This window comes from Delphinapterus leucas, chromosome 1 (genome assembly GCF_059928025.1).
Source record: "Delphinapterus leucas isolate spDelLeu-1000000601 "Yukka" chromosome 1, BTC_Dleu_Yukka2, whole genome shotgun sequence".
Taxonomy (NCBI): Eukaryota; Metazoa; Chordata; class Mammalia; order Artiodactyla; family Monodontidae; genus Delphinapterus; species Delphinapterus leucas.
This window is the reverse complement of record NC_143129.1, coordinates 107,785,218-107,804,627: the sequence shown is the minus strand read 5'-3', so window position 1 is coordinate 107,804,627 and position 19,410 is coordinate 107,785,218. Positions and strand designations below refer to the sequence as shown.

The 19,410-nt window shown below is 33.6% G+C and overlaps 1 protein-coding gene across 2 annotated transcripts in view; it reads right to left on the bottom strand.

The window, feature by feature from the left end:
- Positions 1-19,410, bottom strand: part of ARHGAP29 (Rho GTPase activating protein 29) — a 77,374-nt gene that overhangs the window by 16,015 nt on the left and 41,949 nt on the right. For both annotated transcript variants that reach the window (XM_022553314.2, XM_022553313.2), the window contains exons 6-15: positions 17,758-17,806; positions 17,186-17,323; positions 16,223-16,287; positions 15,686-15,796; positions 15,498-15,578; positions 15,106-15,294; positions 14,233-14,370; positions 2,422-2,579; positions 1,739-1,878; positions 1,354-1,458 (exon numbers count right to left, since the gene is read on the bottom strand). In XM_022553314.2, coding sequence (XP_022409022.1) covers positions 1,354-1,458; positions 1,739-1,878; positions 2,422-2,579; positions 14,233-14,370; positions 15,106-15,294; positions 15,498-15,578; positions 15,686-15,796; positions 16,223-16,287; positions 17,186-17,323; positions 17,758-17,806 — 1,174 coding nt within the window. The remainder of the gene's footprint in view (positions 1-1,353; positions 1,459-1,738; positions 1,879-2,421; positions 2,580-14,232; positions 14,371-15,105; positions 15,295-15,497; positions 15,579-15,685; positions 15,797-16,222; positions 16,288-17,185; positions 17,324-17,757; positions 17,807-19,410) is intronic.

The following is a 19,410-nucleotide window of genomic DNA, read 5'->3' as shown; positions in this document are numbered from 1 at the left end:
TAATTTAGAGCTGGCTCTAGACTGTCTCTTAATTTCTGGGGATAGCTAGAACCACTCTGTTTTTACAAAGCTAATTACAAATGTTCAGTTAAATATTTAGGATTGCATCTCCAGAGTGTTCCTGAACAGCAATAATTTTAAAGTAGGACTCAAAGTAGTTGCTGACAATCTGCCTATAAACCCCAGTACGGCATGGAAGTCATTTCTAACTTTAAATTCAAGGGCTTTATTTACATGAATAAAATTTCTGTAATATGTAGAACACCAGGCAAAAAAACAAAGCCTTGGACTCTGAGGTAGGTTAAATCCTAACTTATCTCCCGCAGTGCCAAGAGCATAGGAGAAAGACACTTAGCCAGGAAGAACAAGACTGGGAGAAGTCTCTGGCAGAAAAGCGGAGGAGAAAGAACATCGAAAGTAATAATCTCAAGGGTTCAAGTGACACCTTCTTCTCTTGCTAGCTGTATTACCTCTGGCAAGTTATTCTCTTTGAAGTCACTAAGGGAGAGTTCAAAACATCTATTCTGCCTCTCTAAGGAGCATGAGACTATCAAAGTACCTTAAAGCACATTTATAAAAAATGAAATTATCACAGGCACAAGAACTGTTGTTAATTGTACAGTTCATTATAGTGATTAACTACAAAACAATCCAAAAGACAGATAATCACATTTACGTTCATAAAACGGAATACTATACAGCATACAGTATAAAATAAAGACAGCTTCTCATATCAATATGATCAAAAAAAAGATGCATGAAAGAAGTCACAAAAGAATAGTATGATTTCATCTGCATACTATTCCAAAGTGGGCAAAGCTCAATTAGATATAAGTACTAAAACATTTAAAATAGCCAGGGAAAGATTAACAAAATTCAGGATGATGGCTCATCTGGGGGGTGATAGAGCAAGGTTATCAAGGAGGTATACATAGAGGCCTTCTAATATACTCATAATGTTTTATTTCTTAGGCTAGGTGTTGAATATATAAGGGTTTGTTCTATTATTTTTATTTAAACTGTACACATATATGTACAAACCCCTCTCTATGAGACAGTTCATTATAAAAATAAGATAGTTATAAACAACAAGGATTTACTGTATGGCACAGGGAACTATATTCAGTATTTTGTACTAAACTATAATGGAAAGGAATCAAAAAAGTATATATATACATAAATATATGTATAACCTAATCACTTTGCTGTACACTTAAAACTAACACAATATTGTAAATCAACCATACGTCAATTTAAAAAAAAGGAAAAGAAAGTAGTTAAAAATATCCCCCTAAAGGAAAATTTTAATCTGTCATTGAAATATTTTCACTCTAGACTTAAATACTTATGTACCTGGACTTATAGATTCAGAATCCAGAGATCTAGATTCACTGCTTCCTCCAGTGCTCTCAGAATCACTAAACATCCCAAATGTCCATGACCTTATAAAAGAAGGACCTTTAAGAAAAGAATATTTAAAGTCAAACTTGGCTACAGACAAATTTCATAAGTGTTTCAAAACACTGACATTATTTAAAATGAGACAAGTCAAACTTCTTTAACAGTGTTAAGCAACTGACTGTAAGACAAGCACAGTGCTCACAACTGTGAATAAAACCTCATAAGGTTACAATTCAAGGCCTGATTTTTAAAGTCCAGAGCTGCAATTCATTTAATGATCCCATTTAAACAATTTGATCTTTCATAAATTAGTGCTCTCTTTAATGTGAAACACTACCTGATATGTCTGCACTGTTAGAGCATCTGTCCTCTTCAATCTTATTAGAGTTGTCAGGAAGGCGCACAACATCTTCTAAAGAGTCGGAAGGTCCATAGCCAGGAGTGTGAGGGGTATTTGTTAACTGTTTATTTACACTCCTAAGAAAAACCCAAATAAAACTCATCATTCAGAAGCATGACTACTTTATTCTATTTTCAGGAAAATCTGTTAATTTAATGAACAGAGTAATTAAATTAACTAAATATTAGGAACAAACCATATTATACTGTTGAACTTCTTAAAAGAGATGTGAATAAAACTTATTAATCATTTGTATTTATTATAGCTGAAACACAGAAAAGAATAGCAAAAGTACAGTCCATTATTCATATCATGGTTAAACTCTTCTGGTATAACCTGTGTGGAAAATGTAGGTTGTTAAGTTTGTGGACATTCGAAATTGATATGACCACGATTTGCCATTCTCAAAGGATTTCTAAATCTCAAAGAACCGAGCTCTGTGTTAAAATGGAAAACTTTACTCTTAAGTGAGTCACATCTTAAATAATATTTTAAAAATTCAGAAGGTTTTAAAGTCGATTCTACCAGTGTTAGAAAAAAACATCACCTGACACCAGATAGGAAACTTAGCAGTAAAGGTTTTATGGCTTGAAATAATTTCACCTAACATTAATTCTCACCCATCAACTTTTTCTTCCTCAGCTGAATTCGTGGCCCTGACAAACTCACTGTACTCCTGGCCTGGGTCATAGAGTTTGGCACCATCACAGAGAGACTGTAAATTGTTCGCGAGGGAGGCAGCCTGCAGGTGTTGCATCTGGAAGAGGTTAACCGTTACCTGTGGGAACAGATAGAAACAAAAGGCAACGTAACTCATGTTATAGAGAATGCTGCATAAATACACATTTATTTCAAGTGACAGCACCAAGAAAAAGGCCACACAGTGAAGAGCTCAACAGTGAATCTCCTCGAGAGCACACTATGTTGCCTGACTCGGTACCAGGTCTGAATCAGAAAAAATAAAAAAAGAAAGTAGTTTTAATCCAATACCTAAGAGCAATCATTTCTGGCAAAACTGGCTTTAATCTGAAACGCTTAAAAGCACAACCCCATGTCCCTAATGGTTCACAATTTTAGGAGACAGATATGTTTTTGAGGATCCCCAGCTCTGTACTGATGGTCTGACCACAACTGTCTAAACTGAAAAACATGGGGAAAAATATTCCAATCAGAACACTGTTATTTTGACTTTCACTTCTTCAATCCTTTACAAATAGAAATGCTTTATACTTATAATGTGTCCTACAGCGCTCAGTTTTTATAATTAGGTACTATCCTGAGTCTCTTCAAAATACAGTATTCCACTGAGTTTCTACAAATGCCTAAATATACTGTCACTACTGCCACTTATAGTAACAACAACAATAGCAGCTGGAGCGTGCTTACAATATGCCAGATCCATTCTGAGAGCTGTACATGAATTAACTACTCTCATGTTCACAGAAACCCAGGCTTTGGGTATACTACAGCAAATAAACAGATGAGATCCCAGCCCTCATAAGAGTCTGCATTTTCCTGAGGGTGGTGTTGGAGAGAGAGGACAAACTAAGTAAATAAGATAATTTCTGGTACTGAAAACTGCTACAAATACTATATAATATTGTCAGCTTATGGAATATGACCAGGTATATACTTGCAAAAAGGTACTTTTGACATGACAGTTTGGTGAAGGACTCTCTGAAGAGGTAACATCTGAACTGAGACCTGATATAAGAAAGAGCCAGTGTGAAGTTTCAGGGAGAAGACCAATCCAGACAAACGGAAGAGGTAGTGCAAAGATCCTAGGGCAAAAGTGAGTAAGAAAGAACTTGTCATGCTCAAGAAACAGATGAAAGGTCAGTGTGGCATTTCAGTTTGAGATGAAGCCAGAAGGGGAAGATGTAATCTAAACCAAGGTAAGGGGTCTGGATTTAAGTACAACTGAAGGAAGCCAGTGGAAGGTTTTAAAAGGGTGTTAAGAGCTATAACATGATCTGATTTATTTTTCTAAATGCCACTCCGGCTCCTGTGTGGGAAATGTGAATGAATGCCAAATTTCAATTGGCTTAATGTTATTTCAAAAGACTGCCATGTTTCCTCTTTCATCTCTCTTGATTATACCAGATGATATGTTGAACTTCTGATTAGCCTCTAAGTCCTTTCCAAGATAGACAGGCATTCTCCAAGGATAACTAAGAGTCAGCATAAATAGTATTTGAAAAGTGCACATAAATGAATAGCTTGTTTGTGCCCTCTTTCAAGGAACATAGGAAATTCAAACTGTGGATGGTAAAGTTTAAGTCCAGCAATTAGCTACACAGGGAATTCTCCAGTTAATGGTAAACTGAACTTACTTTCTTGAGTAAAGGTAACTAACTGTATGTTCATTTTTAATACTTTTTAATAAGCTCTATGAATCTAGTTAGAAACACCAATAATTTAAAAAGCCAAATGAATATACTGGCATAATCGCTCATCGGCTGAATGTTTGTCTCTGGGTACTTACTAATAATAAAGACTTAAGCAATAATATATACTGGAAGCCCAATCTTAAACTCTCTTTTCCCTAAATGATTCAGCCTTCTCCCTCACCTAACAGAAGTGCTAAAGATTGAGGTCCCCATGGGGTAGATCCTACAGGACTTGCTGGGCATCTTAACTGGGGTGGCTCATGGGTACCTCAAAAACCATCATGCCTCTAAGATCTTTTTGTCCCCCAATCCCTTCCTGAGTCAGGGACTTGGTCCTTTTCTTCTAGGCCCCCAATGTGTAGCACAGTGTCCTAAGTGCTTCATAAAGGGGAAATGACCAAATGAATAGTAGTAGAATGTGTTATCAGTCAAGGTCATACTGAAATTCTGCACATTTCCTGGTACTGCTAACTCAAGCACATAGGACTTCCAACTCCATGCCCAGCTTTCGTCACCTACATCTAATTTTTAGCTATTCCGTGGGCACATAGATTAGCACACATTTCTCTGACAGTTGTTGAAACAGAATATGCCATAATATCAAATCAATGGGAACAGATTCTCCCATATAGATTAACAATAATCTAAAAATTAATTTTTGTTCAATATAATTTTCTATCCTATATTTTTAAAAAGATAAATTTTTCTTGAATACTCTTTAAAACAAAAGGAAAAACTTTTGTGCTAATGTTTCCCATTCTTCAAAGCCCACTGATTTGATTAGGTCTTTAGTGACTGACTTGGTAATTTCTCCTTCCTCTCACTTAGTAATGTAATTATGATCTACATCCCATACCCTTCAATACTTCATAATTCAAGACAATTTTGAATACTCAGGAGTAATTCTTGATGTTCATGATATGACTTACAATTTTGCTGGGACGTGAAACTGATCTGTGTATCTTTCTTAAAAAACAGTGAGTGAATATAACTGTGTCTAGCATCTTTACATCTCAAATAATTTTGTTTTCTCTGCAATGATATGCACAATAACATATCCTAGAGTGAAAATAAAATTCTTTTAAAAACAATTTGAGAGATGGTGTTGCAAAATAAGTCACCAAAATCCCCCAATTCTCCTGCTTTGATGGAGAAGAAAACACAAAGAAATCTGAGACAATTATGGCTCTTACCTGGGAAAAAACACCAATATTCAAGAACTCAATGTTGGATTTGGTATCTGCTTGGATCTTCATGTGAATAATGCCATACGGAATAAGTAAAACTGATTAAACTGGTTCAAAAGAACTCCAGCTAGTAAGAAATTCTGCTCACAAATATATAGAGAGAAATTTTCTATAAACTGTCTCGATACATTACATGCTGTAGTGATTTTCAGGAGTTTGGGGATTTGTTCAAGTTTGGGAACTTTAACCTCAAAGTCTACTTCATACACTGATATGTACTGCTCTCCAATTTTTCAGATGTATTAATTCTCTCCCCCTAAATAAATGCTAAACTCCTTGAGGGCAGGTCTTACATTTCTTTTAAATAAATAGTAGGCATTAATAAATACAGATGTTATATACAAAATTAGGTAACTTCTTGTTTATATCACATCAAATTAAAAGAAATCATAATTGTTGGATCACCAAATAGCATCACTTTTTAAGAGGGAGGTAGACAAACAAGATTAAGCTCATAAGAGAACTCAAAACCATGTCACATGAAGAAAAGTAATCAGATTTGGGGGTGTTTTGCCTGGAAAAAAACATCCAGGGAGAGAAGGTAATAAATACCTTTAAATATTTAAAGTACTATCTTATGGAAGAGGGATTATATCAGTACAGTACAACTTGAAAGGTCCACTAGAAAACAGATCTTTTTTTAGCTCAATATAAACATCATATTAATTTTGGAGCTGTTCAAATCCAGGCTAAGTAATCATTCAGCAAGACAGCATAGTATTCAGGAGCACAGGCTCTGAAGTTATTCAGCCAGGGTCTATCCTAGCTTTACAACTTACATGCTGGGTGACCTTGATATCAAGTTATTTATAACTTCTCTAAACCTGTGTTTCCAAAAAAGTTAATGTACAAATACATATTACAGGGAATCTTGTTCAAAATGCAGATTCTGATACCAAAAGTCTAGGCTGAAACCCAAGATTCTGCATTCCTCACAGGCTCCCAAATGAATGAGAATGTGACTGGTCCAAGGAATACATTTTGAGAAGAAAGGCTTTCTAAGCTTCAGTTTCCTCATCAGTAAAATGGAGCTTAAAACAACTGTTTTTACCTAGTAGTACTCTGTGAAAATTAAATGAGTCAATGAAGGCAAAGAGCTTAAGGCACTGACAAGCACATAATCTTAGCTATCATTAGCTACTGTTTGAGGTGAAAAGGACTTGTTAAAGGTAAAAGATTGGGTTAAATAATTTACGTGGGAATTTTGGATCCTGGGATTTTATAATTCTTTTAAATAATTTTACTAAAATTGATTCTGTAAATTAACCACATATTAATTAATCAGAATTTGATAAATAAATGAATTTTAAACACCCAGAAACATTTTAAGGAAGACTTCTGATTCAGATGGAATAAGCTCACTTCCCACAGTCTCTCAATGAATTTTCCTAAAAACCCTTCACAGAATGCATGGATTAGCTATCTGAGGGCTCTGAAAAGTAAATGGTAGCAGGTAGACTGTGGAAATAAACTACAAATCAAGGTATGTAGTACCAAAGCATACCAATTAGTGGTATGCTTCCTGTTATTTTTTTTCTGCTACTGTGTTTCCTAGCTAGTACACAGCTCCTACTCAAATAAATGTGACTGAAAGAGTGGGGGAAATCCTTTGGTTTCTTTTGTATGTTTGTTTTCTCTTCTGCCCCAGCCCCCAAGCAAGCCCCAAGCCCTAAGATGAAGTCCTGTGGCAGTGGCAGTGATGGCAGTAGCAGCAGAACAGACATCTAAAAACTCTTCTCTATAAGCAGAGGGGAATTCTCTATAAGTAGATGAACTGTGGTCTGAAGAGTGAGGGGTCTGAAATTCCTGTTTTTTCTTTCTCTTTATCCTTCCCCTACTTGGCTCTTAAAGCAGCAGACTAGGTTGACTACAGTTTCCCAGCCAGAAGACATAGAAGGGAGCCCTTAGGAGTTGAAGAGTGAACCTAGCTAGATCAAATGCCTGCAAAACTTTTTAAGAATCAACATTCAATATAGGTTATAAAGAAAACCCAGAGTCATATAAGGTAATATTGCAAATGTCTAGGATATCATCCAAAACTACTTGTCACACAAAGAACCAGGAAAATCTCAGTGACTCACAAGAGAAAAGATAATAAACAGATACCAACCCTGAGATGACTCAGCTATTTGAATTATCAGATAAAGACTTTAATGCAGATATTATAACAGTTTCAAGAAGTAAGGGCCAACAATATTAAAACGTGGAAAGACTGAAGTCTCAGCAGAGAATTGGAAGATATAAAAAAGAAACAAGAGGAAATTTTACTACTGAAAAATATAATATCCAAAACAAAAAATTTACTGGATTGACTGTATAAAAAATGGAGATAACAAAGGAAAGAGTCAGTGAACTTGAAGCTAGATCAGTAGAACAAGAGGAAAAAAAGACTGGGGGAAAAATAGGTCCCACATTCCTGTGGGATAATAACAAAATGTCTGACATTTGAGTCTTTAGAGTCTTAGAGGAAGAGGGGAGAGTGTTATAAAAAAATATTTGAAGAAAAAATAGTCAAAAACTTCCCAAATATTGCAAAAGTCAAACTTGCAGATTCGAGAAGTTCAGGGAACCCCAAATAGGAGAAACCCAACAAAATCCACACCCAAATACATTGTAATCAAACTGTTGAAACCCAAAGATAAAGAAAAATTTTTGCAAGCAGCCAAAAAACCAAACCAAAGCAAAACAAAAAACAATGCATGCCACATAGGGGAACGCTGATTCAAATGACTATAGATTTCTCATTAGAAACTGTGGATGCCAGAAGGCAGTAGAATAACATTTTTAAAGTGTTGAAAGAAAAGAACCGAATTCTATAACCAGTGAAAATATCCTTCTGGAATGAAGAAGAAGTAAAGACATTCTCAGATGAAAGACAACCAAGAGCATTCATCACCGGAAGACCAACTATAAAAGAAATGGGAAAGGAAGTTCTTTAGACAAAAGAGAAATAATACCACAGAGAAGATGGAACTTTGGAGTGAAAGAATAATAATAAAAATGGTAAATATCTGGGTAAATATAAAGACTATTTTTCTTCCCTAAAATATGAGACTTTTGAAGACAAAAATTATAAGATTGTCTGGTGAGGTTTTCAGTGTACATAGATGTAATATACATATATCAAGCACAACCCAAAATGAGTAAAGGAACTTATATGGTGGTATAGTTTTTACACTCCACTTGAACTTGGTAAAATATTAGTTCTAAGTAGACTGAAAAGTTCATATATATATACACACATATATATATATATATCTCTAGTGCAACCATTTAAACAAAAAACACTATACAAACAGATATAATCAAAGACCCAATAGATAAATTAAAATGTATACAAGAGATAAAATTTAGATAATCCTTTTAGATAAATTAAAATATAATTCTAATATATAAATAAAACAGATTAAATCTTTAATAAATAGATGAATTAAAATGTAATTCTAAAAAATTATCAATTTATACAAAATAAGGCAGCAAAAGGGAAACAGATGAAGGGAAACATAAGGTACAAATAGAAAACAAATAAAAAATAGTAGGCCTAAATCTTAACATATATTTACATTAAACATAAATGGTCTAAACATTTCACTTAAAAGATAGAGATCATCAAAACAGATTTTTAAAAAATCAACATTGAAAAATATGCTATATAAGAACTTCATTTAAAATATAGTGATTAAAAGTAAACAAATGGAAAAAGATATACCATACTAAAAATAATAAAAAGAAAACTTAAATACTTCTATCAATATTAAATAATGTAGACTAAAAGGCAAGGAAAATTACCAGGATAAAAAGAGACATTTCATAAAGATAAAAGGATCAATTCACTGAGAATATATAACAATCATTAATATATAAGCAACTGAGAGATTCAAAATGTATAAAGCAAAAACTGATAGAATTAAAAATGTATAGTATAGTGAAAACTTCGAAACTCCTTTCTCAATAATTGACATAAATAAAAAGTAAATCATCAAGGATATAGAAGAAATAAATAACACTATAAACCAAAAGGAACTAATTGACATTTACAGAATACTCCAGCCAACAACAGTAGAACACACATTCTTTCAAGTGCACACACATGGAACAAGCACCGAGATAGACCATATCCTGGGTCATAAAGCAAGCCATAACAAATTTAAGAGAATTAAAATCATACAAAGTATTTCTTTCACCATGACAGAATTAAACTAGAAATTAGTATCAGGAAGATATCCAGAAAATCCTCAAATAATTAGAAATTAAATAACAAGCTTCTACAATATCCACAGGTAAAATATGAAGTTTCAAGGGAAATTAGAAAATATTTTGAACTGTATAAAAATGGGAAGTACAAATTCAAAATTTGTGAGATGTAGATAAGTAGTGCTTAGAGGGAAATTTAATTCATTAAATATTTGTATTAAACAGGCAGAGGTCTTGATGAAACCTAAGCTTCTACCTTTAAGAAACTAAAAAGAATAGCAAAATAAACACAAAGCAAACAGAAACAATAAAAAGCAGAAATAAAAATTTAGAAAGACAACTAGAGAAAAACCAATGAAATCTAAAGCTGTTTCTCAGAAAAGATCAATGAAATTTATAAACTTGTAGCCAGACTAACCAGAGAGAGAGGAAGTGAAGGAGAAGGCACAAATTACCAAAGTCAGGAATGAAAGAAAGGATATCACTACAGCCCACTGAGGCACTGAAAGGATAAGAGTTATGAACAACTCTATGCACATAAATACAACAACTTAGATGAAAGGGAGGGACCTAATTCCACAAAATACCAAAATTCACCTAAAAAAAAATAACTAACTCAAATAGGCTTATATCAAAAGAAATTGAATACATAGTGAAAGATCTTCCAAAAATGAAAACTCCAAGCCCAGATGCTTTCACCAGGGAATGCCACCAAACATTTAAAGAAATAACACCAATTCTACACAATCTCTTCCAGAAAATAGAATAGAAGGAGCATTTCCCAACTTATTTTATGAGGCCAAAATTACCCTGACTCCAAAACCAGACAAAGGCAGTATAAGAAGAAAACTAAACTAAACAAAAACATAATACCAGTATCTTTCATTAACAGAGAAGAAAAAAAATACTCAACAAAATATTAGCAAATTGAATCCAGCAATATAGAAAAGGAACAATGCATCATAACCAAGAGCAGCTTATCCCAAGAACGCAAGGCTAGATGAACACTCAAATATCAAATGTAATCCATCATATTAAGAGACTGAAGAAAAATTATATTATCACATCAGTTAAATGATGCAAAAAAACCCTCATTTGATAAGATCCAAGATCTTCATGATAAAATTCTCAGCAAACTAGAAAAAGGGGAAATTCTTTAACATGATAAAAGGTATCTTTAAAAAAACTTACAGCTATCATCATGTTTAATGGTGAGAGACTGTTTTCTTCCTAAGATCAAGAATAAGGCAAAGGTGTCTTTTCTCACACTCCTATTCAACAATGAACTGTAAGTCCCAGCCAGTGCAATAAGAAAAAAGAAAAAAAGGAATATAGTTTGAAAGAAAGAAAGAAAACTGTCCCTCTTTGCAGACAGGGAAAACCCCAATGATTCTGCAAAAAACATTCCTAGAACTAATAAGTGAGTTTATAGCAAGGTTGCAAGATACAAAATCAACATACAAAAATCATTTGTATTTCTCAACACTAACAATGAATAAGTGAATTTGAAATTAAATAAGTGTGTGCATGTATGTATGCATAGATACATATACACATGTACACATAAATCATGTATGTATTTATTTATATCAATCATATTCACAACAGACCCCCAAATAAACACTTACATACATAAGCTTAAATCTAACATAACATGGGAAAGACATGTTAAAAACTACAAAATGCTGATTAAAACTATCATTTACCTAAATAAATGGGAGACACATACTGTGTTCATGGATTGGAAACTCATAGTTAAGATGCTATGTATATAGTCAATTCTCCCTAATCTGATTAAGATTTAACACAATTCCAATCAAAATGTTAGCAAGATTTTTTTGTAGATACAGACAAGCTGATTCTAACATTTTTATGAAAGTCAAAGGATCTGAAACACTCAAAATGATTCTGAAAAGAATAAAGTTGGAAGACTCAAAGTACCTGATTTTAAGACTTGCTAGACAACACCAGTAATCAACCTAGTAGTGTTTTGACAAAACAACAGACACACATATATATATATCCATGGAACAAAATAGAGAAACTAGAAACTGAACTACAAAAACATGGTCAATTGATTTTTGACAAAGATGCAAAGGCAATTCAATGGCGATGGCACAGTGTCTTCAACAAACAGTATTGGAACAAGTGGACATCTGTATTAATCATGTTTTTTTTTTATTTTCCGTATTTTATGATGTTTTAATACCTTACAAAGCTTGCTGGCTGGGGAGAGACTGCTCCTCCCAATGCTAGCCAATTCTTAGCCGGGGAACATGCATGTCTTTCATATGCAACTCCAACCATCTCTATCTAACTCTCACACACCAAGCCAATATTTCCCCTTACCCTAACTCATCCCAGGGCCAGGTACCAAGCAATTGCAGGCCATCCCTATTCCCTAAAGCCCACTGAAATTACACAAATGAGCCAATCCTTTATTGCTTATCCTGTCCTACCTTGCCTTTCCCCAGAAACCCCAATAAAGGCTTTATACTCAACTCTCCCCTCACTCCTGCTTCTGCTTCACCAAACCTGGTACCTTTATGGCCCTTTGTGGCATAGTGTGTTCCCTTCTCTCAGGAAATCTAAGTAATTCATTTTTCAATGACACTGACCTCTCCATGTCAACATTCAGTCGCCTCTATAAATTAAAGTCCCGTGGGTATAATTTTAATACAACATCCATATGCAAAAAATGAATTTCAACCTATACTTCACACCTTCTAAAAAAATTAACTTAAAATGGATCATTTCTCAATGTCAAACTATAAAAGTTTTAGTAGAAAACATAGAAGTCTTTGCGATCTTGGGTTAGATGAAGCACTCTTAGATATAATACCAAAAGCATGACCCATAAAGGAAGAAATTAAGTTAGACTTAATTTCTTAAAACTTTCTGCTCCCTGAAAGACACTGCTGAAAGAATAAAGATATGCTTCAGACTGGAAGACAATATATGCCAGCTCAACAATAAGAAAACAACTCAATCCAAAAGAAGAGGCAAAACACAGATTGCAAACAAGCCCCTTAAAAGACGCTCAATATCATAAGTCATTCTAAAAAACACAAATTAAAACCACTACCTAAGAACAGCGAAATATAAAAACAACAACTGACAAGTGTTGTCAAGGATGCAGAACAACTGGAACTCTCACACATTGCTGGTTAGAATGAAAAATGTTATGGCTACTCTGGAGAACAGTTTGGCAATTTCTTATAAAGTTAAACAGACGTTTACCATACCACCCATTAATCTCACTCCTAGGTATTCACCCCAGAAATGTGAAAACTTATAGTCACACAAAAAACTGTAAATAAGTATTCATAGTAGCTCTATTCCTGATCACCCCAAACTGGCAACAATGCAACTGTCCAACAGGTGAATGGATAAACACTGTGGTACATTCATATAGTGGACTACAACTCAGCAGTAAAACGAAATGAACTATTGATACATGCATAACATTGATGAATCTCAAAAGCATTATGCTGAGTAAAGAAGCCAATCTCCAAAAGATACATACTATGATTGCATTTATATGGCATTGTGGAAAAGACCAAACTACAGAGATGGAGAACAGATCAATACTTGCCAGGGATAAGGGATGGGTGGAGAGTTTGACTACAAAGGGTCAGCATGAGGAAAGTTTTTTGGAGTGATGGAATTGTTCTGAATCCTGACTGTGACAGCAGTGGTTACACAAATTTATATACGTGTTAAAACTCGTGAAATGTACACCGAGAAAAGGTACAGTCATTCCTCAGTATCTGAGGGGAATTGTTTCCAGGACCACCCATGAATACCAAAATCCACGGATGTGCAAGTCCCTTATATAAAATAGCATAGCATTTGCATATATATTATGCACAAACTCCTGTATACTTTAAGTCATCTCTAGGTTATTTATAATACCTAATGCAATGTAAATGCTATGTAAATAGCTGTAAATACAATGTAAATGCTATGTAAATAGTTACCAGCGCAGGACAAATTCAAGTTTTGCTGTTTGGAAGTTTCTGGAAAATTGTTCTCCCGGAATATTCTCAATCCATGGTTGCTTGAATCCACTGATGTAGAACCCGTGGATACAGAGGGCTGACTGTATTTTGCACATACTTTTTAAAATAAAAACCATGGTAAAGAGGCAAATGAAAACACTTGAGAACAGGATGCTTTGTCTTCAAATAAACCATTGGGTTCAATTTCAACATTTATTAGTTTACTCAAATTTTGAAGAAAGATCTCATACTGCTTATAGAAGTTCCAGGGATTAAATCCATTTTGTCAACCAAGCCAAGAAAGACAGTGGCATAGAGGCAATTTCAAACTCTCAGACTTCAGTTTTAACAGAACAAATCATCAATCCATGGAGTGGAGAGCCAGATAAAAAAAAATGAAACTCAAACCACATACCAGTATTAAAAACTGAGAGTCAAAAAAAAAAAAAACAAACTGAGAGTCGACTTTTAAAGTCTAAACTTTCCATTAATCTCAGAAATTAAATCCCATAAGAATCATGACTCATCAAGCATTCCTCTCCCTTCTTCAGATATACAGATTATTTTTTCCTCTTTAAAATACTGAAGAAATTACTTACAGCTTTAAGGGTAAGATCACACTGGAAAACGAGTTTCCGGAGTTGTGTTAAAATTTCTCTTTTGGTATTTTCTAGATCATTTCGTCTTTCTTCAACATTTGTCACACAAACTTTGTAGAGTTCATTTGCTTCTTCTACCTTCAGGAGTATCAGAGAAAAAAGTGACACTGGTTCACCGAATCTATATTTTAAAACAAATGCTTACTCTAGTACGGCTCGATTTAAATAACTGAAAAGGCTTATGCATGAAAGTTCTGAAATATTCTATATTTTAAGTAGAATATTTCTAAAAAGAAATATTCTGTTTTGGTCAGCAATTCAAGGACACTTGTCTTTTATCAATAGTCAAGTATGATTTACAATTAGTACACTGTTTGTCTATAAAATCAACATCCACTTCTATTTAATAGCCTTTTCTATTTACCATTTTCTATATAATCTTCTTACAGAATTTATCAATTATATTTCATAAATAATACAAAGCTTCAGCCTAGTCTTGCTACCAGGTATTAGAATAAGTACGCATATACACACAGTTGCCTAAATGGTGAACTTTCTGAACAATCAAGTAAAAAAATATTAAGATATATCTTTCACAAACAACCCCCAAAATTCAAAAGATAAGCAAAAATCTCTTAGCATAGTGGTTCTCAAAGTGTGGATCCCCGGCAGCAGCAGCACATGGGCACTTAGAAATGCAGGTTGTCTGGGGCCAACCCTAGACCTGCTGAATCAGAAACTCTGGGGATGGGGCCCAGCAGTCTGTTTTAACAAGCCTTCCAGGTGGTCCTGATGCGGGTTAAAGTTTGAGAACCAAAGCCTTAGCAGATTAGTGCTAATTCAATAATAACAAATAACAAAAAAGATGATTACTTTTTGAAGAGCCTCTTCTTCCAGTCTTCGCTTTTTTTCTAGCTGCCTGTTGAGATTTTTTACTAATCCACCACTTGAGCACAGATGTTCCTCTTCTGCACGAAACATGGAAGATTTTGCTTTTTCATATTCATCTTGACGTTGCATGCACAACACTTTTGCCTTTTTAAGAGCAGTCTCTGTTTCAAGCTACACAGAAAAAGAAGAGTATTAAATAAAGAATAAGAAAAATCCTAATGCACAAGTTTCTTTAGCATATTCAGCAAGATAGTTAAGACTGCATTTTAGATAAACCATCGAGTAAGATATGCATCTTCCCAGGGTAGACGCTTATAGACTGCAGATGATTTTTAGATGTTCGCAAATAGACGAAACTCTACTATAATACTAACCATTTTATTTTGTTCCTGTTTCCAAAGTTCTTTTATTTCTTTCCTTTGTTTTTCCATTTCATTTTTCCTCCCAAGTAGAGGCTGGCAAGGGTATTTTTTAAAAAAGAAAGAGAGAAAAAAGCTGTTTTCTAAAGGTATACTGCTGTTTTTTTTTTTTTTTAAAGTACATTGTATTTATAAATTTTTACCTGCACAAATTTGTTGGCTTGGAGAGCTGCAATTGTTTGTTGTAAAAGGTGACTGCTCTCTATATCATTAAGAAGAGCATTGGTAAATAAAGACTGCAGTGGCATAAACTCCTAGAATTTAAAATTGAAAAGTAAATTTTCCAATAGAAATGTACTAGAGTTCTAGATCCTCCCCACCCCCACTAAACTTCTTCAAAAAAAGAAATTTTTAAGCTTAGATTTTTTTCAGAAAAATGACTATTCATAAATATGACCATATGAGAAAAATACTGAAGAAAATTAACGAAGTTATTCTAAACCTCGTTAGCAAAATTAGTAGCTAACAAGTTAATCAACATTCATATAAAACTGTGGATTTCCTAGTTTCTTCATAATGGGTATCCTCATAAGTTTAAAAAGATTTTATTTTGTCAGTAAAAAGGTTATTTAGCATGTAAGTTCTTTCCTATGTTAAGTACAAAATTTAATCTGATTTTGCAAGGTGCTCATCTGAATAATCTCTTGACAGAGGACCCTAGTAGTTCACTGACCACTTACCTGTAGTCCAATGTTAGTTCTAGTTGCCTCTGCCAACTTGACAATATTTCTAGTGGACTCCAATTCTGAAAAGGTCAAAGCAGGCATCAGAAGGTAAATTCAACTTATTTTTCCCCCCTCCATACTCTAAAATTATTTGTAATACCCCAATTAAAAAGTGATCACAAACACTAATCTGCAACATGCTATGAAGCTATGATTCCTAATTGGTGGTACTCAGCAAAACCAACTGGGAAACTTTCAAAACGCACTTGATTAGATCTCACTTCTCCGGGGGAATGGGACCCAGGCCTGTGTATTATCTATTTCTAAGGCTATTCAGGTGAATCTGATGGGCATTCCCTATTAAAAGCAAATAATGTAGTAGAAAGAGCATAGGCTTTGGGTAAATTCTATACATACCCTATACTATATGATCTTAGGCAAATCTGCTGACCTTAGGCAAAACCCATCTCATTTGCCTCCACTGTAAAATGGGGATAATAATCTTGTCTTGCCTACTTCCCAGGGTTTTGGTAAGGATTAAATGAGATAATGGATGTTGAAAGCATTTTGTCAACTGTAAAACACTGGGAAAATATTAGCTATTAAGATGTTTCTTATATGTTTCCACTGCCTTCTGATCCAACAGCTACTGTTGTTTTTGCCTCCTTTAACCATATTATCTGATTGCATTTCTTTTCACCCACTAGAGTATGACTTCTTTAAAGGCAAAGACAGTATACTATCTGTCTTGGTGCCCCCAGATCTAGCGGTTGGTCCACATCAATGTTCAATAAGTATATTTACTGTAAGAAGAGTCTTTCCTATTTTAAGAAGAGAAAAATGGGCAATGATTTTATGCACTACAATGAAAGAGCTACTAATTTGGAATCATATTATTTATAGTCTGTAGAACATGAATCACAAACAATTCAGTTCTTACGTTCCAAAGTTAATCAGATGCCCTAAAGGGCAACTCACCCAAGCTCAGCTTCTTTTCAACCCATGAAACTATGTTCTTGGTATATTTTAACCATGTTTTAGCATATGACAAAGCCAATTCTATAGAATTAGTGTTCTTTAACAGCATGCTGTCTAATTCTATAGGAGAAAAACTTCCTGAAAATAAAAATATCAAGGTAAGTATACATTAAATATGAGCTCATAACTCTAAACAAAGAAGCATTCATATCCTAAGATGTTCTTCAATGAAAACTGGTTAAAAAATATGTGACAAATTCATAATTAAAGAGTCACAGTTTAAACTGAAAATAGTTTTAAATTATATTTTTTAATAAATATGTATTTCTATTATTCATCAAGTTACAAGCCCTATATAATTCTTGATCAGTCTCTATCATGACATTATCTATCTATCTACTCTAGCAGGTTTTTTTCCTTAAGTTTTATATGTAAAACTTCACACATCATTCATTTTATGTCTGAAATGAATACTTTAGGTTACTAAGCAAGGAGAGATTAAGTAATCCAAAACATTTATCAAAAGTAACTGTAAAAAGTTTGACTAAAGTTTTAAGTACCTCAAGCATTACCTTTTTCACTGGATGAGTCCACTGATTCCACAGAAACATTTTCAAAAGACTTAAAACATGGAAGAAAACAAATTTAAGGTTAGAACAGAAGATAACAGAACTTTGCTTCAAAATTTTTTCACTCTAATTTGTTACTCTGACATAATTCCTACTAAAGAATTTCAAGCATTTAGAACTCAAAGGGCCTGAGAAATCTGTTTAAATGCCAGAACATTTAATAGGAATTATATAGTTTTTTACAACAGCAGTTCTCAAGGTCCAAGAATGAATAACCTCATTGTTTACTAACAGCATTAGTTAACATTAATGAATCCATTCAAAACTTTAAATTCTGCAGATCTCAAAAATATTAGTCAGCAAGTTACAGAAGCAATCTAAATAGACTGCTATCTAAATAGAAGACAAAGGCCTCTCTCTTTCAGCCATCTTTTACCATTTCATTATATGATAAGCTGTCTCTGAAGGTCCATTGGACAGCTTAGTGCAGAACTTTCTATGATGATGGAAATGTTCTATATCTGCACTGTCCAGTAAGGTAGCTAATAGCTACATGTAGCTATATGAGCATTTGAAAAGTGGCTAACTTAAATGAGAATTAAAATTTTAATTTAATGAATTACATGTGACAAGTGGCTACCTTATTGGACAGTGCAGGAAAAGGTTACCTACCGAAATTGTGAGAGTTTAGATTTAGTAGGGCAATACGGAGTATGAAGGAATTCAATGCAACAGGAATCAAGTAAAACCTGGGTTTGAAGTCAAGCTCTATCACTTAGTAGCTGTATAACACTGAGCCATGTATTTATACTCATTTAACTCTGGTTTGCCCTTCTATAAAATGAGGATAAGAACATTACTTCATAAGACTATTTTAAGGATTAAGATGATATAGGTTTAGCACAGTGCATGGTTATCTATTAAGCACTATCAAATAAATGGCAACTATTATTTTAAAAGGTATTTTTCAAAACTCTTCATCGAACGAAGTAATTTTATTAGTAGTATATCATCATGGATTTTTAGATTTCAATTTCTAGGGTAAATTAAAAACTGCAAAAAGGAAAAAGTATTATCCTATTAAGAATTAGTATACATGTGCACAACAGAAGTACACGAATAGGAGATATGATTTACACCTAAAATTTAAATTGTTTAGACCCCTTTTACACTGATATAATGTTTTATTACACCTTCTAAATTAGCAGCAAGCTTGAAAATATGAAATTGAGGAAAAATCATAAATAACAGCAAAATATTTAAAGATCTTAAAATTCTTCATCATTCTGATATGGTTTCTACACTATCCTCCTTTAGTCCTTCAGTCACCAAATGGATGACTTCAGAAGTAGTCACAATTGTTTTCTAAGTACTGTAGTACATGTAACAAATGCCTTAAATAGTCATTCATATTTTGTATTATTTAAGAAAGATCTGTAGTTTTTATATTATTTTGATATAATAACAGGTACTTGGTACATTTCCAAATATTTGTTGAAATCCTTTTGGATTCCAATCCTTTTCGGAAATCCTTAACAGGAAATGATCAACGTATGTCCCTAATGCAGTTTGTTTAAATATCTTGCATTTGGTGAAAAAATTTTAGTAAAATGAAAGTATTACTACGACAATTAGTATGAATATTTAAAGCAATAT